At 50.9% G+C, this 15,266-nt stretch overlaps 7 protein-coding genes across 7 annotated transcripts; 5 read left to right on the top strand and 2 right to left on the bottom strand.

Moving 5' to 3' along the window:
- Positions 1-1,679: 1,679 nt before the first annotated feature.
- Positions 1,680-3,873, top strand: IAR55_000609 (uncharacterized protein; the record flags this gene model as incomplete). The annotated part of the gene is made up of 5 exons (XM_066943743.1): positions 1,680-2,188; positions 2,272-2,457; positions 2,514-2,583; positions 2,643-3,626; positions 3,763-3,873. 5 exons carry the CDS (start codon positions 1,680-1,682, stop codon positions 3,871-3,873), a joined length of 1,860 nt encoding a protein of 619 aa, XP_066806285.1.
- Positions 3,874-4,299: 426 nt separating this feature from the next.
- On the bottom strand, positions 4,300-4,883 carry IAR55_000608 (histone H2A; the record flags this gene model as incomplete). The annotated part of the gene is made up of 4 exons (XM_066943742.1): positions 4,300-4,335; positions 4,404-4,591; positions 4,652-4,747; positions 4,808-4,883. The coding sequence occupies 4 exons, from the start codon at positions 4,881-4,883 to the stop codon at positions 4,300-4,302; spliced, it is 396 nt and encodes a 131-aa protein (XP_066806284.1).
- Positions 4,884-5,650: 767 nt separating this feature from the next.
- IAR55_000607 (histone H2B) lies at positions 5,651-6,274 on the top strand (the record flags this gene model as incomplete). The annotated part of the gene is made up of 4 exons (XM_066943741.1): positions 5,651-5,734; positions 5,807-5,928; positions 5,992-6,135; positions 6,205-6,274. The coding sequence occupies 4 exons, from the start codon at positions 5,651-5,653 to the stop codon at positions 6,272-6,274; spliced, it is 420 nt and encodes a 139-aa protein (XP_066806283.1).
- A 1,798-nt stretch (positions 6,275-8,072) lies between these two features.
- On the top strand, positions 8,073-8,998 carry IAR55_000606 (uncharacterized protein; the record flags this gene model as incomplete). Its single annotated transcript, XM_066943740.1, has 5 exons — positions 8,073-8,148; positions 8,333-8,413; positions 8,511-8,573; positions 8,714-8,935; positions 8,994-8,998. 5 exons carry the CDS (start codon positions 8,073-8,075, stop codon positions 8,996-8,998), a joined length of 447 nt encoding a protein of 148 aa, XP_066806282.1.
- A 1,133-nt stretch (positions 8,999-10,131) lies between these two features.
- On the top strand, positions 10,132-10,695 carry IAR55_000605 (histone H3; the record flags this gene model as incomplete). Its single annotated transcript, XM_066943739.1, has 3 exons — positions 10,132-10,192; positions 10,272-10,386; positions 10,455-10,695. 3 exons carry the CDS (start codon positions 10,132-10,134, stop codon positions 10,693-10,695), a joined length of 417 nt encoding a protein of 138 aa, XP_066806281.1.
- A 521-nt stretch (positions 10,696-11,216) lies between these two features.
- Positions 11,217-13,600, top strand: IAR55_000604 (uncharacterized protein; the record flags this gene model as incomplete). The annotated part of the gene is made up of 3 exons (XM_066943738.1): positions 11,217-12,523; positions 12,594-12,826; positions 12,888-13,600. 3 exons carry the CDS (start codon positions 11,217-11,219, stop codon positions 13,598-13,600), a joined length of 2,253 nt encoding a protein of 750 aa, XP_066806280.1.
- Positions 13,601-13,831: 231 nt separating this feature from the next.
- On the bottom strand, positions 13,832-15,173 carry IAR55_000603 (uncharacterized protein; the record flags this gene model as incomplete). The annotated part of the gene is made up of 4 exons (XM_066943737.1): positions 13,832-13,993; positions 14,417-14,497; positions 14,864-14,961; positions 15,110-15,173. 4 exons carry the CDS (start codon positions 15,171-15,173, stop codon positions 13,832-13,834), a joined length of 405 nt encoding a protein of 134 aa, XP_066806279.1.
- Positions 15,174-15,266: the final 93 nt, after the last annotated feature.

The raw sequence follows: 15,266 nt of genomic DNA, 5'->3' as shown, positions 1-15,266 counted from the left end.
ACCATGAACCACAGTATCATGTTTCAAGCGTGACGAGCGCCTCATCAGACAAGAAGATACCCGGTCGTGTGGATGGGCATGACTAGATATATGCGTGACAACAGAAGAAGGTGATCATGGAAAAGGTCGGCATAACTTACAGCAAAAGGTGCTACCACAGGTTGGAATCTTTCGCATCCTATCGACCTCTGCCTCTGTGTCGGCGATTGCTTCCCGTGCAAATGGCATCGGACGGATAAAGCAAACTGTGATGTGGGTCAAGTATCTATGTGCACCTGTATCTCAAGACAGGAAGTAATGGCGGTCTTCACGCCTGGTGAGCACTACAGGGAGCCCCAGTCGATGGGGAGTAGTGAATCGCGTTTGGCATTTCCATAACTATTGAAAGACGAGACCAGCCGGATTGTCTTTGAGACTCGATGCTCACAAGCGTGAAGCAGGAGACATAGCTGTCCCGTTCCAGCATATCTGAGACGGCTCCCTTGGTCACCGGAGCAGAAGGTCACCTACGAAATGCGATAGCTGACCTGATCACCCTACAGCAACCAAGCTTACTTATGGTCCTCGGCTGACTAAAGGGTGAGCTGACGTCCTGAGCTCTCTGAAGACACGCGCATTGACAGCAGTCTACCCTGCTTTCTCTCTCTTCTTTCCGGGTGAGAGTATGTATACGCCACTGCGGTGGACGATCGTAGGCCTAGAAATCTAGATAAATCTCAGGCAGTATGGAACTCGTATGGTATCTTCATTCCGCATTCCCCCTGAATGATCATATAGACCGCTGAGGGAAAGCCCTGAGCAGATTTACTAGCTGAGAACAGAAAGAGCTGAATGATTATTGGAGGGTCTAGCTTACCGGACTGTCTTTACAATGAGGGGACTCGCTAATGAATGGGCGATGACTCGAGCCCACACATATTATCCCTGCGTGCGAGATGAGTGAACTTGAACAATGTTGATCTCATTGCTGACTGGCACTCAGTCTGGTGCTTTGCCATCCTATGAGGCCCCTCCTTGGAGGCTGGCTTAGCTCTACCTGCCTCTCATGATCCGCGCGAGCGGACCGGCCACGCTACCTGTAAGCCTTTCAGCCAGTGTTCGTTGACGGGTCCACCTCCAGATTCCCACTCCCTTTACGAGGGACAACGTTCCACATGTACATAGCACTCTGTCCTCAGCATTCCTGGTAGAGGGACACGGTATTCTGGCAGAAGCATCGTGAGCTCGAACTATTTTGCCGATGCGAAGTGATCGGGCTTTATGTGTTCCCTTCCGGCCTGGCGAGAGTGTTTCACCAGCGTGGCGATCCTGCTGGAGCATACTGCCCAACAGGGCGACGCTGATCAAGTCCTTGGGAGGACTTGAAGCGAATGCATTCGTCATCGTAATCAAGTGGCTCTGGTGATTCGCGTTCATACTCAACGTGCTGTATCACCCATATTGCGTCGAGTGTCCATACGAGTATCCATCATTCTTGGCCAAAAACACGATCAGCGACGACGGAAGCAAATCCTCCGGTTAGAACCGCCACCTTGCAAAGTTGCATTCTGAAAAAAGTTGATCGTCCTCCACTTTGATTGAGCCTTTGCTACTTGCAATTTGTTGATTCGTTGTATCTGACTGCCAAGTGCATCCCTTCTGTCCTGACTCTTCTTGACAAGTCGGCGGTCCATATCAAGATGGACGCTCTCTTAGCTGCTGCTGGACCACTACCTTCCAAATCGAAACAATCGAGTCGAAAACCGCCTGTATCCTCACATCAGACCGTTCCTCGAGGTAACGGGAAAGCGCCCATCGATCCATCGACACATTCCATCCTCCCCTCCACCCGATTACCCTCCTCGTTCCATGCCTCCACGCTCCCATCAGGATCGGGCACGGCACCCATCCGACCAGATGCGTCGATAGCGAGGATAGGGGATAAGAAGCTCCGCGCGAAGATCTCTCGACTGGACGTGGGGAACAAGAGAGCGAGACAGGAGAGAGAAGACGTGAATGAATGGTTGAACAAGGCCGTGTCGGGTGGGAACGGCGGGATCGAAGTGGACGAAGAGGAAGGAGAAAGAACGTGGAGAGTGAGACAGAAGGATATCGTTCAAGAAGTAGGAGTAGGGGCGAGGGGAAAGAAGTTCGACCTGAAAATGCAAGACATGGGGACGTACAAGGTCGACTATACGAGGAATGGAAGGTGAGTCTGAGATTCGAAACGATCCAACAAGTAGAACGGACCCGAAGACGAATACTGGCGCTGATGATGTTCTATTTCCGTAGACACCTGGCAATAGCTTCGTCAAAGGGTCACATAGCGACTTTCGACTGGCAAGCTGGAAAACTACATTCAGAAATCCAACTGAAGGAATCAATAAGAGATATCAAGTTCTTGCATTCCGAAGCGTTCTATGCGGTGGCCCAGAAGAAATATGTCTTCATCTACGATCAGGATGGCGTAGAATTACAGTGAGTGATTGTCATAGTTTGAGCTGTTAGTGGCTGATGCCCAATTGACCTATCAGTAAGCTGAAACAGCACATCGATCCCACGCATATGGAGTTCCTGCCATATCACTATCTCTTGACTACAGTGGTGCGCAAAATTGTCTCTCGCTCACACAGTTCTACACAGCTGATACGGTCCATTGGCAGGGCCACGCCGGATACCTCAAATACCACGACACATCGACTGGTGTCATGCTTACACAGATCCCTACCCATCTCGGTTCCCCCCACTCCATGGCCCAAAACCCTCACTCTGCGATCATCCATCTCGGTCACTCAAACGGAACCATGACGCTCTGGTCACCCAACATGACCACACCTCACGTCAAACTCCTTGCACATCGAGGGCCGGTGAATGGAATCGCCGTTGATCCTAGCGAAACCAGCGCTGGTCGATACGTGGCCACGAGCGGAATGGACGGTACTGTCAAGATCTGGGACGGGAGAATGTGGGGAAAGGAAGTCCGAGGTTGGAAGGTCAGAAATCAGATCACGACTCTTGGTTATTCGGGCATGGGAATGTTGAGTGTTGGGGGGAAATCCGGCGTGACGATCTATCGAGATCTACAGAAAGATACCCATCACACACCGACACCTTATCTGACCTTACCTATGCCGAGCTTGACGACCTCTTCGACGAGATTCTGTCCTTTCGACGATATCCTCTGTGTAGGACACGAGAGAGGGATATCCTCGTTGTTGGTCCCCGGAGCTGGAGAGGCCAACTTTGATTCAGCAGAAGCGGATGTGTTCGAGACCTACTCACGAAGGAGAGAGAGAGAGGTCAGAGGCGTACTGGAGAAGATCAGACCGGAACTCATCACGCTCGATACCGACTTCTTGGGGCATGTCAACGAAGGTAGAGGAGGAGAAACGTTTGAAGAGAGAGAAGCTAGGAGTTTCAGACAATTGGGCCGATTGGAAAGATTACGAGCGACGGGTAAAGCGGATGAACCGGGTCAAGGAGGTCCGGAAGATGGGGATGAAGACCAGGTAGTGGGAGATGATGTTAATGCAGGTGAAGGTGTGGGTAAGAAGGAGAAGGAGAAGAGGAAGATGAAGGGTAGAAATGGGTCTACAAAGAGATATCTTAGGAAGAAGGCGAAGAAGAACATTGTGGATAACTCTTTGGTGAGTGATGTCCCCGTGCTCGTGCAACCTCCGACCCTAGTTGCAGTGTCATCAATCACGCACGAGACCAGGAACATGTCGATGTCGCCCTTCTGACGTGCACTGACCTCGAATTCCCTTTCTCTCTCACAAATAGCTCGCCATGCAAGCCAAGGTCGCCGCGCAGAGAAAGGCAGAGGACACCAGGAGAAAGGTCCAGAGTGGTGAGATCGTCAAAGAGACAGGAGCTTTGGCCAGGTTCGGATAGCTTCGGTGTCACGTCAAGCTGTAGATTTGCATGTATCATTGCATGGATGTATAATAGATCATAGCGGTTTGGTGAGGTTGCGGAGATTTCGGTCTTCGCTGTCAGTTCGTGAGACCCACTGGGAGAATATGATGCGGTCACGCTTTGTTATACACACCCCACTGACTGGCCTACTCAGTGGGAGAGTCAACGAGCTGAGAAGGTAGGATCGTGGGCAAGAAGACACTATCGTGTGTATATCCTGCTTCGTGTGTGTATCCTGCTCGTGCGACTGCAACCATTTGGTGTTTTTATATAGAACACTGCATCGTCGCAGACATCAAATAAAGGTAGCGAAAACGAATTGGGTACGACAAAAAGGTATGGAGAGAAGAATATGTGTCACTACTACGGAACCAAAGTCTCTAACAGACGACCATGAACCGCTTAAACCTCCTGAGAAGCCTTGGCCTTTCCCTTGGTCTGCGAGACAAGCGACATTATCAGTACACTTGCAACATGAACAAGAGGGAGAAAAAAAGGTCGCTCACCTTGGCGGGGAGGAGCTCGGCCATGATGTGAGGAAGGACACCACCTTGAGAGATGACGACGGAGCCCAAAAGCTTGTTAAGCTCCTCGTCGTTTCGGACGGCGAGTTGCAAGTGTCGGGGAACAATACGAGACTTCTTGTTGTCTCGGGCAGCGTTACCGGCAAGCTCGAGGATCTCAGCGGCGAGGTCTGAAAGGATATGATCAGCATGATGATCAAAGGTTACACATGAAAAATGATCAGACTCACACTCAAGGACGGCAGCGAGGTAGACGGGGGCACCGGAACCGACTCGTTGAGCGTAGTTGCCCTTCTTGAGGAGTCGGTGGATACGACCGACGGGGACTGGATGGGCATCGATCAGTACATCGGATACGAAGTGTGACAGACCAAGAGATGACTCACATTGAAGACCGGCCTTGGATGATCGAGAAGAAGACTTGACGTCGGAAGAGGACTTGCCCTTGCCACCGGAAGACATTGTGAATGAGTTTGTTTGGGTTTGAGGGGGGTTGAGGTGTTAAGAAACGGTGAAGGTTCGGTTGGATCTGCTTTGGTTGATTTGTTGTGTGGATGAGGGAAGAAAAGAGGGAGGTAGGAAGAAAAGGATGAGGGGTATTTAAATGGTATCGAAAGGGAAAACGACCAGAGATGCGAGTGTGTACCAACAGGCAGATGGCTCAATCTCCTCCCTGTCTACTACCGTGTTGCACCATACAAGACGCGCCCCACTCTGTACGCATCACCACTTTGCGACATGCCAGGGGCGGGCACACCAGGGGGGGAAAGCCTTGTGAAATCCCTTGTTGTCATGATTTCACCCCGAGGATAAATCGTGACGTTGTGAGTTACAACGATTTATCTTGTGATGTCAGTGATTCGGCGTTTTAAATTGCCAATCTTACCCCAAATCGTGATGTCACAAGCTACCAGTTGTTACGCGTCTGATGGGAAAAACAACCAATCTTTCCTCCTCCCCTTATCCCATCATCACTTTCAGTTCACTTTTACCCTGACCCTACGCACATCACGAGTTGACACCGTACCCAGTCCCAGCCATACCACCCTTTTGCCTGTTGCTTACATCCCCCGCTTTGCACACTATCATCCATTTATAAAGCATCTATCCATTTCACGTCGTATCTTTTCTCTTCCCTTCATCCCACAAACAAATCAAAGTCATCTTTCACACACTTTCAATCTCTCAAACACCCAACCACCACCCAACAAACACCAAACTCTTTCACAATGGCTCCCAAGTCCGTCGCTTCCAAGGCTCCCGCTTCTCAAGCCTCCAAGGCTCCCGCCGCTGCCTCCAAGGCCCCTGCTAAGGTGAGTTGTCTTCCAAGCTCAGCTCGACTCGCCTTCGAACTCATCCTGACTGGTACCTTTTGATCTTTCCAGGCCGCCAAGACCTCTGCTGCCCCCAAAGACGGTTCTAAGAAGAGGTCCAAGAAGAGGGTCGAGTCTTACTCTTCGTACATCTACAAGGTCCTCAAGCAGGTCCACCCCGACACTGGTATCTCGTAAGTCATCATGCGTCCGATCCTTCTCATCGAGCTTCAGCTTATGCCCAATCCCTCTTACAGCAACAAGGCCATGGCCATCCTCAACTCTTTCGTCTCTGATATCTTCGAGCGAATCGCTTCCGAGGCTTCCAAGCTCGCTTCTTACAACCACCGATCTACCATCTCTTCTCGAGAGATCCAGACCTCGGTCCGACTTATCCTTCCGTGAGTAGATCTCCCTCCCGTACACCTTTCTTTGTGATGGTTACTGATTCTTCCTCTTCTGTCATGTAGCGGAGAGCTTTCCAAGCACGCCATCTCTGAGGGTACCAAGGCCGTCACCAAGTACTCTTCCTCCAAGTAAACGGTGGTCGTGGGTTTTCACGGTTGGGTCGTCACGATGTTCTCCTTTATATACTTCTTTGTACAGTGTGCTTTCTCCCATCTCTAGATAGATTCGAGAGAGTATCACCTACCTTTTTAACATACTTCGTCTTCGCTAGTTCCTTGACATGAATGTCCTGTTTCGATATCAAGTAACTCGTCTGCTGCAAGTTGCATTTCTGGGTCTTGGTGTCTGCTTCTCTTGTTGGATTTGAACATGCTTGACACACGTTGATGAACTCGCACGTATCTATCTCGTCCATGTTGCCAACGGCACTGCTCGGTGATGCCCCTCTACGACGCGCCGAGCCCAAGTGGCACCACCCATTTGAGGCTTCGTTGTTTTCACTGGTTGTTGCATCGAAAGCACAAAGAGCAGAGCTGGTCACGTATGCACGAGTGAACGCTGATACAAGTCGTGTGCATGAGAAATAATAAGTATAATCTAACAGTGGTTCGAGCGATGCACAATTCCAGGTTTCAACAGAGATTCGTCCGTTTCGGTGGCAGTAACATTCAATCAACTCGAGCAGAATAACCATAACTTCAGATATCGCAGATGAGCCTCGTCGTTCCTTCTAATATTATGACTTGGTGATTAGCTGGCGTGCGAGATGGTTCAGCCTTCTCCGGATGAGCACACGGCAAGAAGATGAGCCATCGGTGGTGCGGATAGGACCTAGATTTAAATCCAATTGTAACTTACTGTTCAGTGATTGGGCTTGTGATAAACTCCAGTCATCAGGAATGATCAAGCCGTTCACATAAATGGACACACTGGGTGTGATACACTTCAAAAACTAGAGAAAGGTCAGGTGGCTGAAGTGGTATCTTAAGGCAAGTATGATCTCGAGTAGGGCATTACATGTATCAAGTCTGAGATTCTCTTGGACGCACCTCCCATTTTTATCAGAGCTCGATCTTCCTTGATACAACGTTACTGTTGTCGTCGTTGACCATAGTATTCGCATCGACAGCTGTCCTCTTTCATCACCCGTTTGGCAGTCTTGGTTATCGTCCCGATCAAAACCACAATTCATCAAGATCCATGGGCTTGGCTTCATCTGCAACTCCTGAGATATGGGAGACAGGCGCGATCTACAGTAACTTAAGTTAGACCTTCTTGGCCAGAGCCAAATGTCTGCCAATTCTTGACCAAACTTGACTTTCCAGCCGTGCTCTTGTCATTGCGCGGTGCTCATCTGGCATGCATGCTCGTCATGCTCAGCGTTAGTTTGGCTGTACCCGCCTCCTTCTTGTATACCCGTGTGTTCATTCACGATATGCCTACTGACCAAGTGGATTGACAGACGCAAATTCACGACATGAGGTGATTTACATGTAACTCACTCTTATTTCCACAGTCCACACGGCACAAGACCATTCATCCTGCTCGTACGTATTTAACCTCTCAATGGCCTTGACTTATCACACTGCGAAAAATCGACTGACGTTCCCATATCATAGTCCAATGAACTTACAGGTCCGTGCGCTTCTCTGTATGTCTTACGTCACGGACTCGCTCCTCCATTCCGTTTCCCACTTTACTGGGGGTCCGTGCGTTCATCTCATTGTACTAGGTTCACTCAGCTCAGAGATCCCACTACATATATACATGTATATAGGCTGGAGGGTCGCGCTCATTCCAGCTTCTTCTTTTTCTTCCTCTCCTCCATTCGGCTCCCATAACATTTGATGAATCCCGTCTCTTCCGCCAATTCTATCCCTCGAGACCCCTTTGTTCCTCCAAAGTCTACTCACTCGAGCACCTGGTGATAATGGCCGGTAAACGTGGACCTCCCTCGAAGGAAAGGCAGGTCGGCGGCGCACGAGCCATCAAAGCTGGTCTGGTCTGTGAGTTCCTCGCGCTCTATGCTGTGGGCCCCGTGTGAAGGTGATGGGAGATCTGGGCTCTCTGACAGTCCTCCTTGTACAAGACCTGACTTCACGCTCTGAGATCTCTCAAGGCTCCCTGATGAACGGACCACGCAATCTACTGGGATAGTCTGATCGATCGCTGACCCGAGCCTCGGTATAGTCCCCGTCGGTCGAATCTTTCGCAAGTTGAAACAAGGTAGATACGCGCAAAGAATCGCCACCAAGACACCTGTCTACATGGGTAGGCTTCTGTCATGGTTCAATATTTCCCTCTCGGCCAGCATGGACCATCGAGGGCCGAAGGAGTTTGGTCCAAAGCTGACAGTGTTGTGGTGTAGCCGCCGTCATGGAGTATCTCACTGCTGAGGTCTTGGAGTTGGCCGGTAATGCAGCCAGGGACAGTAAGTAAACCCGGTAGCTGTGATCTTCAGGTCTCACATCCGCCTGAAGCGGCTGCGCACTATTCCTCGCTCATCTGCAGCACGATCAATCCAACATTACTGGAACAAAACCGCTGATGTCTTGAGTCAATTCATCGCAGACAAGAAATCCCGCATCACCCCTCGCCACCTCCAACTGGCTATTCGAAACGACGAAGAATTCAATCATCTGCTCAAGAACACCACCATATCCCAAGGCGGCGTCCTGCCTTTCATCATGCAGGAGCTTCTTCCACAGAACAGCAAGAAAGGCAAGAAAGGCAAGAAAGGCACTCAGTCGAGCGGCACCACAGCATCAAAAGCTATTGGACACAGCCTTGAGAGTGAGTGAGCAAGGTAGTTTCGGAATTTAGGTTGACTACTGATACCATCGATCTTCAGACTGAGTGACCATGAACACCTGTCATGAACCGCCGAGACGTATTATAAAACAGCCACGTAGAGAGCACCACGATGGAAACCGGCTTCACGAGAAGCTATGATGGAAAAAAAGGACAATTCAAAAGACCGATATGACCCTCACGACGTCACGACCATCCGACCAGAAGACAACATGTACCAGAACACCAATTTGTCGATTTGTGTATGTCTGAGATTGTATTACATGATCAACTCTTTGAGGGTCATCTTGTACATTGTGAACGAGAGAGCGGGCAAGCATGTATTGAGATTCGTCATGTCCAATTGATAACTTAGTCTACACATATCTGCTCGCAGCAAACTAATCGAGTGCCACAAAACTAGCTCTCGCAGCGGTATGATCGACCTTCGGACGACCGATCACATTAGCACGCAAGAGCTCGAGCATCAAGTGCACAGAACGATCCGAGCGCCTTCAGCAATGCGGACCATGCGCTGTGCATAACTCTGGCTCAAACGCAGGTCTGCCACAGAGATTGAGCAGCAAGACAGTGCTGATGATGCCACATTAGACCTCTAGTATACGACGCGTCGACACGCGACTGCCTTCTGTACATTTCAGCCAAGTTCCGTCTCTCTTCTCCCCCCCCCTTTGTAATTCCCACATTCGCGATCCCCGCATCGATCATGCATCCCTGTGTGCGTCGATGATATCTGGCACCATGCAAACAAGAGAGCTCTTCAACCTTCAACCCTGAAGGACAACAAGGAAATCAAGGTGAAAACATCGTGCAGCAAAAGAAAAACGCCGCGGCGATAGATTACGATTGATGGACTGATTCAGATCACGTGCAAATCGTGATTCCCGGATCACCAACCCCCGGTTGATCTCTGATCTTTTCGAGAGATACCGCCGTAAACACGAAAACAGGCGAGTGAAGCAGGGTGTGTGTGATTGTGTGATTGTGATGGGTCACCGTGGTGTTTTGTTATGCACCTAGTCCAATCGTCATCACCCTGCTGGTGAGATCGTAGTCGTTACACTTATAAATCCCACACTCTGATTACTTTCTTCTCTCTTCCTTCCTTCTTCATCCACAAAGTCACTTCGTACACACTCTCTCTCTCTTCTCAAACCGAACCCCAAACCAAATTCACAATGGCCCGAACAAAGCAGACCGCTCGAAAGTCCACCGGTGGTAAAGCCCCCCGAAAGCAGCGTGAGTATCCCACCTTGCATCCTCCGTCATCAACATCATGATCGTCCATCATGCTGATCGTTGCTTGTCATGTATCCAGTCGCTACCAAGGCTGCCAGGAAGCAGACCACTGCCTCTGCCGCTGGTGGTGTCAAGAAGCCCCACAGGTACAGGCCCGGTACTGTCGCCCTCCGAGAGATCCGACGATACCAGAAGTGAGTTGAACTATCCATCACATTCGATCGTCGGATCAACCGTATTGAGATTCCGCTCTGCTTGTTAGGTCCACCGAGCTCCTCATCAGGAAGCTCCCCTTCCAACGACTCGTCCGTGAAATCGCCCAGGACTTCAAGACCGACCTCCGATTCCAGTCCTCCGCCGTCTTGGCTCTCCAAGAGGCTTCCGAGGCTTACCTCGTCTCCCTCTTCGAGGACACCAACTTGGCCGCCATCCACGCCAAGCGAGTCACCATCCAGCCCAAGGACCTTCAGCTCGCCCGACGACTCCGAGGCGAGAGGTCTTAAGCGATCAATATCAATCATCTCTGACACAAGGAAGATATCGGTTGGATGGGATTAGGGGTTGGGAAGGGAGTGGATGGATGGATGTTGCTTCGTTACCTTCGATTTGCTTTACCATTTTTTATTTACTAGTGCCGGCTTTTTTGAGGAGGGAGAGTGTGTGATGCAGCCTGGCCATGTCTCTTTACGTCGTGATCGCTGCACTGCTGCGTGGTGCCGCTGTCCCTTCCCACACCACGATCAATGCTTGAAAAAAAAAACAATGGATGCCCTTCAGGTCAATGTCGAGCTGTGTGCAGCGAGATCCATTACAAACCTTTTGTAATTCCCGATTAGAAAGGACCCTCCCAAATGGTCGAATTTGCTTCCGTCACCCCTGTCCGAACATTGAATGCTTTCGACGCGCTCTTTTGTCATTCAAACATTTCAAGCATCCACGGTAGTTGGGTTTACTGCTCACTATCCATCCCCACTCATTCGCGTCACCTCCCGCGAACACACCCTCTCCACTCTCGCAACGCACCATGTCGCGTGCTGCTCCACCCCCCAATCCCTCGTCCTCCTCGCGTCCCATCGCTCCCATCCCAAATCACTCTTCTCACCACCCGTCGCACGCCGCATCTCATCAACAATCTCGTTTGACGCAATATCATCCTGCCCCGATCGAACTGCATACAGGTCCCCGGAATCGACTCTTCCTAGCCATCCGATCGACGGTTGACGAAGAGATCGATTGGGCTCTCCCTCGATTGGTCGTCGCGAGCTTCGATCAGCCAGAAGCATTCAAGCTTGAAACGTGGGTCGACAGTGTCAGTGCTCTGAAAGAATGGCCTGAACGATGGGCAGAAGGGCTAGAGAAGGAGGCCGCCATGGCAGAGCTACGAGCAGGGAATCTCGCAACTCCTCCTGCTGAGCATGAGCATGATGTGGATGGAGAGTCAGTCGTGGTCGTCGGTGACGGCGAACCGTCAAGCAAAAGACGTAAACTTGTCAAAGAAGCATTGGGTGCCATGCCCGAATGGACCAACGATCCCGTCGTCGAATCACGGGCTACCAACTCCCTTCTGATCCTTCGAAATGCTTCCTTCACGACCTCCAATGCGAAGATCATCTGTCGAACGACATTCCTCTCGTTCCTAGACAGGTTCTTCTCCCTTCCCATTTCATGCCTACTCGAAGTGATGCTTCGTACTCCGGAACCCGTCCAACATATCCTCACGATAGTCCAGTCTATCTTCCCTCACCTCATACGCATACCTTCCACCGAGGTCACCAGGATCTTCGGAGGGGTCTTCCCCAAACTGTTGGTCGAAACGCGAGATCAAGGAATGATGAACCATCTGCTCCCACTGGTAATCAGCGGAATGACTATCCCAAACCTTCCTTCACCTCCTGCGGAACTTGTCACTCATCTCTTCCGCCAACTTGTTCTACGACCGAACCCAGCTATTCTCGAACTCACTCTCGACCTATTGATCTCGCTCACTCATAACGCAACTCACGCAAAGATAATACTTTCTCAATCCGACTTCCCAGCGCATCTCAGATCATTAGTCGCACTGCTGACGTATGGTGGCCAAATGAAAAATATATACTGGAACGCAGATACCGCGGTCAGAGGTGTGGTGTACAGGAATCCGGCCGGTGATGCTGTACGTGCAGAATACGCTAGTAGAAGGAGAGCTATGGAGAGGGAGGTGGCTCAAAAGAACATGGAGGTGTTTGGCGGGCGAGGTGTGCTGGGTGCAGTCGGGGATAAACCTCCAGCCATGAGTGATGTGGTGAAGAAGAAGCTGTATGCAATGCGAGAGCCTGCAAGGTCGATACAATGGTAAGTACGATACGTGGAAAGCTGTACCTGTCCAAGCAAATGGCTGATGAAGGTCTAACCCCTCCCGTAGGATGCACGAGACCTTTGTCTACTCATCAACATCTCAACTCCTCCAAGTCACATTCTGGCATGCCTACCGTGATTTCTTCCAGAATCCTTCAACAGTCGAAGCGCTGCTTAGCGCGTCGGAGGTGATCAAGAACGTTACGATAGCCTTCCCTGGAGCTTCTGCGAAGATTTGGCAGGATGAGATGGGCAACCAGAAATTTGTGATTGCGGGAATGGGATTCAGAAAGAGTTCCGGTGAGTTGTGCACCTCAGTATGATACTGGGAGAAGGCTGACGTTTCCCTCGTTCCTCTTAGACGACGAAGATCGATTTGCCTGTCTTTGGCGTGGATGTCAACACCCTTCGGGCTGTAAAAACCCTGATCAAGTCTTATCGCATATCCAGTCGACGCACTTGCCCTCCACTCATCAGCCGTTATCATGCCAATGGGCGAGATGCAATCACACCCCTTTCACCCTGTCTCATCTGTTGACCCATCTGCCCCTCCTTCACCCTGCTCCTGTGCCCGAACTGGTCATGTCTCATCCTTCCGTGACTGAGATATCACTTTCACAACCGCTGATCACCGATCGACCTCCTCCGCCACTTCCCGAGTCGGCAAGACTGTATACGTTAGGTCAAACGACCCCCCTCGATCATCGACAGAACCCAACGGGAGTTCCCTTCCTCGCGGCTTTGACAATCAGGAACTTGGCAAGAGTGTTGAGGACAGAGATCAATCTTGCTATGCCTGATGATGGAAGAGAGAAAGCGGAAGAGAAGAAGAAACATCTGTTAGAAGAGAGGTTCGGATTGCCGATCCCTGATAATGTTTTGAAAGAGGAAGAAGAGGAAGAGAACGCGGCGCGGGGCGCTGGGTATGCTGATCAAGATCCTGGCGCGTTGGGGGAGAAGGAGAGGGAGAGAGCGAGAGAAGGGTTCCTGAGTGTGGAAGAGAGATTGGGGGAAATTGTCGAGCGGAATATGAGTGGGTTGGGGCTGTATCTCAGCGAGGGATTTGGGTGGTAAGCGGGTGGCGAGGAGTCGGAGTAAGATCAGCTTACTCGTATGGTACTGGGAGAGGATTACACGAGGAAACACTCGAGTGTCTCAAGTGCATTGACAAACTTTTTGGGGTTTAAATATTCTACATGCATTTTTATAAAGATGGATGATCAAATCTGTTCGTGTGATCACCTCACTAGCGCGAAACGTTTCAACGCTCCGTGATTGACAGGATCAGTACGACATTGACGCAGCTTAGAGCTTAGCACGTCCAGGAACGATAGCGATACATTCGACCTCGATATCCGTACCTCTCGGGAGGGACGCGACGCCGATACAGCTCCGAGCAGGAGGAGGGGACGGGATGCGTCTGAGCCATGCGGCGTTGAGGTCGGCGAAGATGGAGTAGGATGTGATCTGTTGAGTTGGGTTGGGTTGGGTTGGGTTGGGGTCGCGCATGAGTGGCGTGAGATTGGGTTTGTAATGAGAGAGGGGTATGATGGGTTCAGATGGCGAGAAGAGGTGATGCAGTTGAGGAAGTAAATAGAGATATGATGCGATGATAGGTCAAGTCAGCTTTGATAAGACGGTCGGATGATCGATCGGAACAAGAAGAGAGGTGGTCTGCGGACGATCAATGATGATTGACCATCCCAGAGGAGAGATGGAACGAACACTGGGCACCGAGCAGAGTATGCCAGAGATAAGGGAGGATTCGGATCGAGCGAGAGAGAGAGAGAGGGAGAGAGGGCGAGCAAGGGATCACCAGTACCAGATCACGACGCAGCCTCGGATAGCATCGGTGAGAGCGGAGAACAAGAGGAGAGCAGCAGGACTCACGAAGATGGAGAACTTGACGACGTGTTGTAATCCGCTTCCATGGGCTTTGAGCACCGTATCGAGGTTATCCAAGATTTGGTTCTGGAAGGAGGTTTGGTGGGCGTTAGCGTCTTGTATATGTGGTAGAATCAATATGTATAGATTGGGGGAGGGGGGACGGACTGTTTGGGAGCGGGAGATCGGAGAGAAGGAACAGGGGGAGGGGGGAGGGAGAGGGGGAGTCTGGTCGTGCAAGTGCAAGTTCACTTCTGCGGTCTGAATAGACTCCCAGGCGTTGATAGAAGAGATAATGGGGTGATGACCATGTTTGGTAAAATCGGGCAAATCCGTTCTGAGCGATCCCCGAGGGAGAGAGAAACATGACAAGGACCACCTGGCTGGCTGTATGTGGATCGGATAGAAGACGAGCAGAGTGAAGAGCGAAGAGCGAAGAGTTCCGGGACTCACCACTCTCCCCTCGATGGGTCCTTCGACAAGCGTCCCATCGGGTCGTGTCCCGATCTGACCGGAACAGTAGACCACTCCGTTCGATACTATTGCGGGGGCTGATCAGGTGTTCCTGAAGACGTCAGTGATTCTCTTCCGATGATAGACGAGTAGACCCGTCATGTCCAGCGTGGGACGAGCGGAGTAGGCGGAGGGGGTGGTGGTGGTCATATGTCATCCAGAGGGTTGATGGATGGACAGACTCACACAAGATAGGAAGACTCAGAGGAGCAACTCCCTCGACTTTGTTGGCGATCCTCTGAGATGACATCGTGATTGGGGCGTAGGACTGGCTTCCCTGTCTCGCCGTGTGTTCCTATATGACAATCAATCCTCCAAGATTCTCGGCAGCGATCGAATACAC

The sequence above is a fragment of the Kwoniella newhampshirensis genome, chromosome 1 (genome assembly GCF_039105145.1).
Source record: "Kwoniella newhampshirensis strain CBS 13917 chromosome 1, whole genome shotgun sequence".
NCBI lineage: Eukaryota > Fungi > Basidiomycota > Tremellomycetes > Tremellales > Cryptococcaceae > Kwoniella > Kwoniella newhampshirensis.
This window is presented reverse-complemented; position numbering and strand designations above follow the sequence as displayed.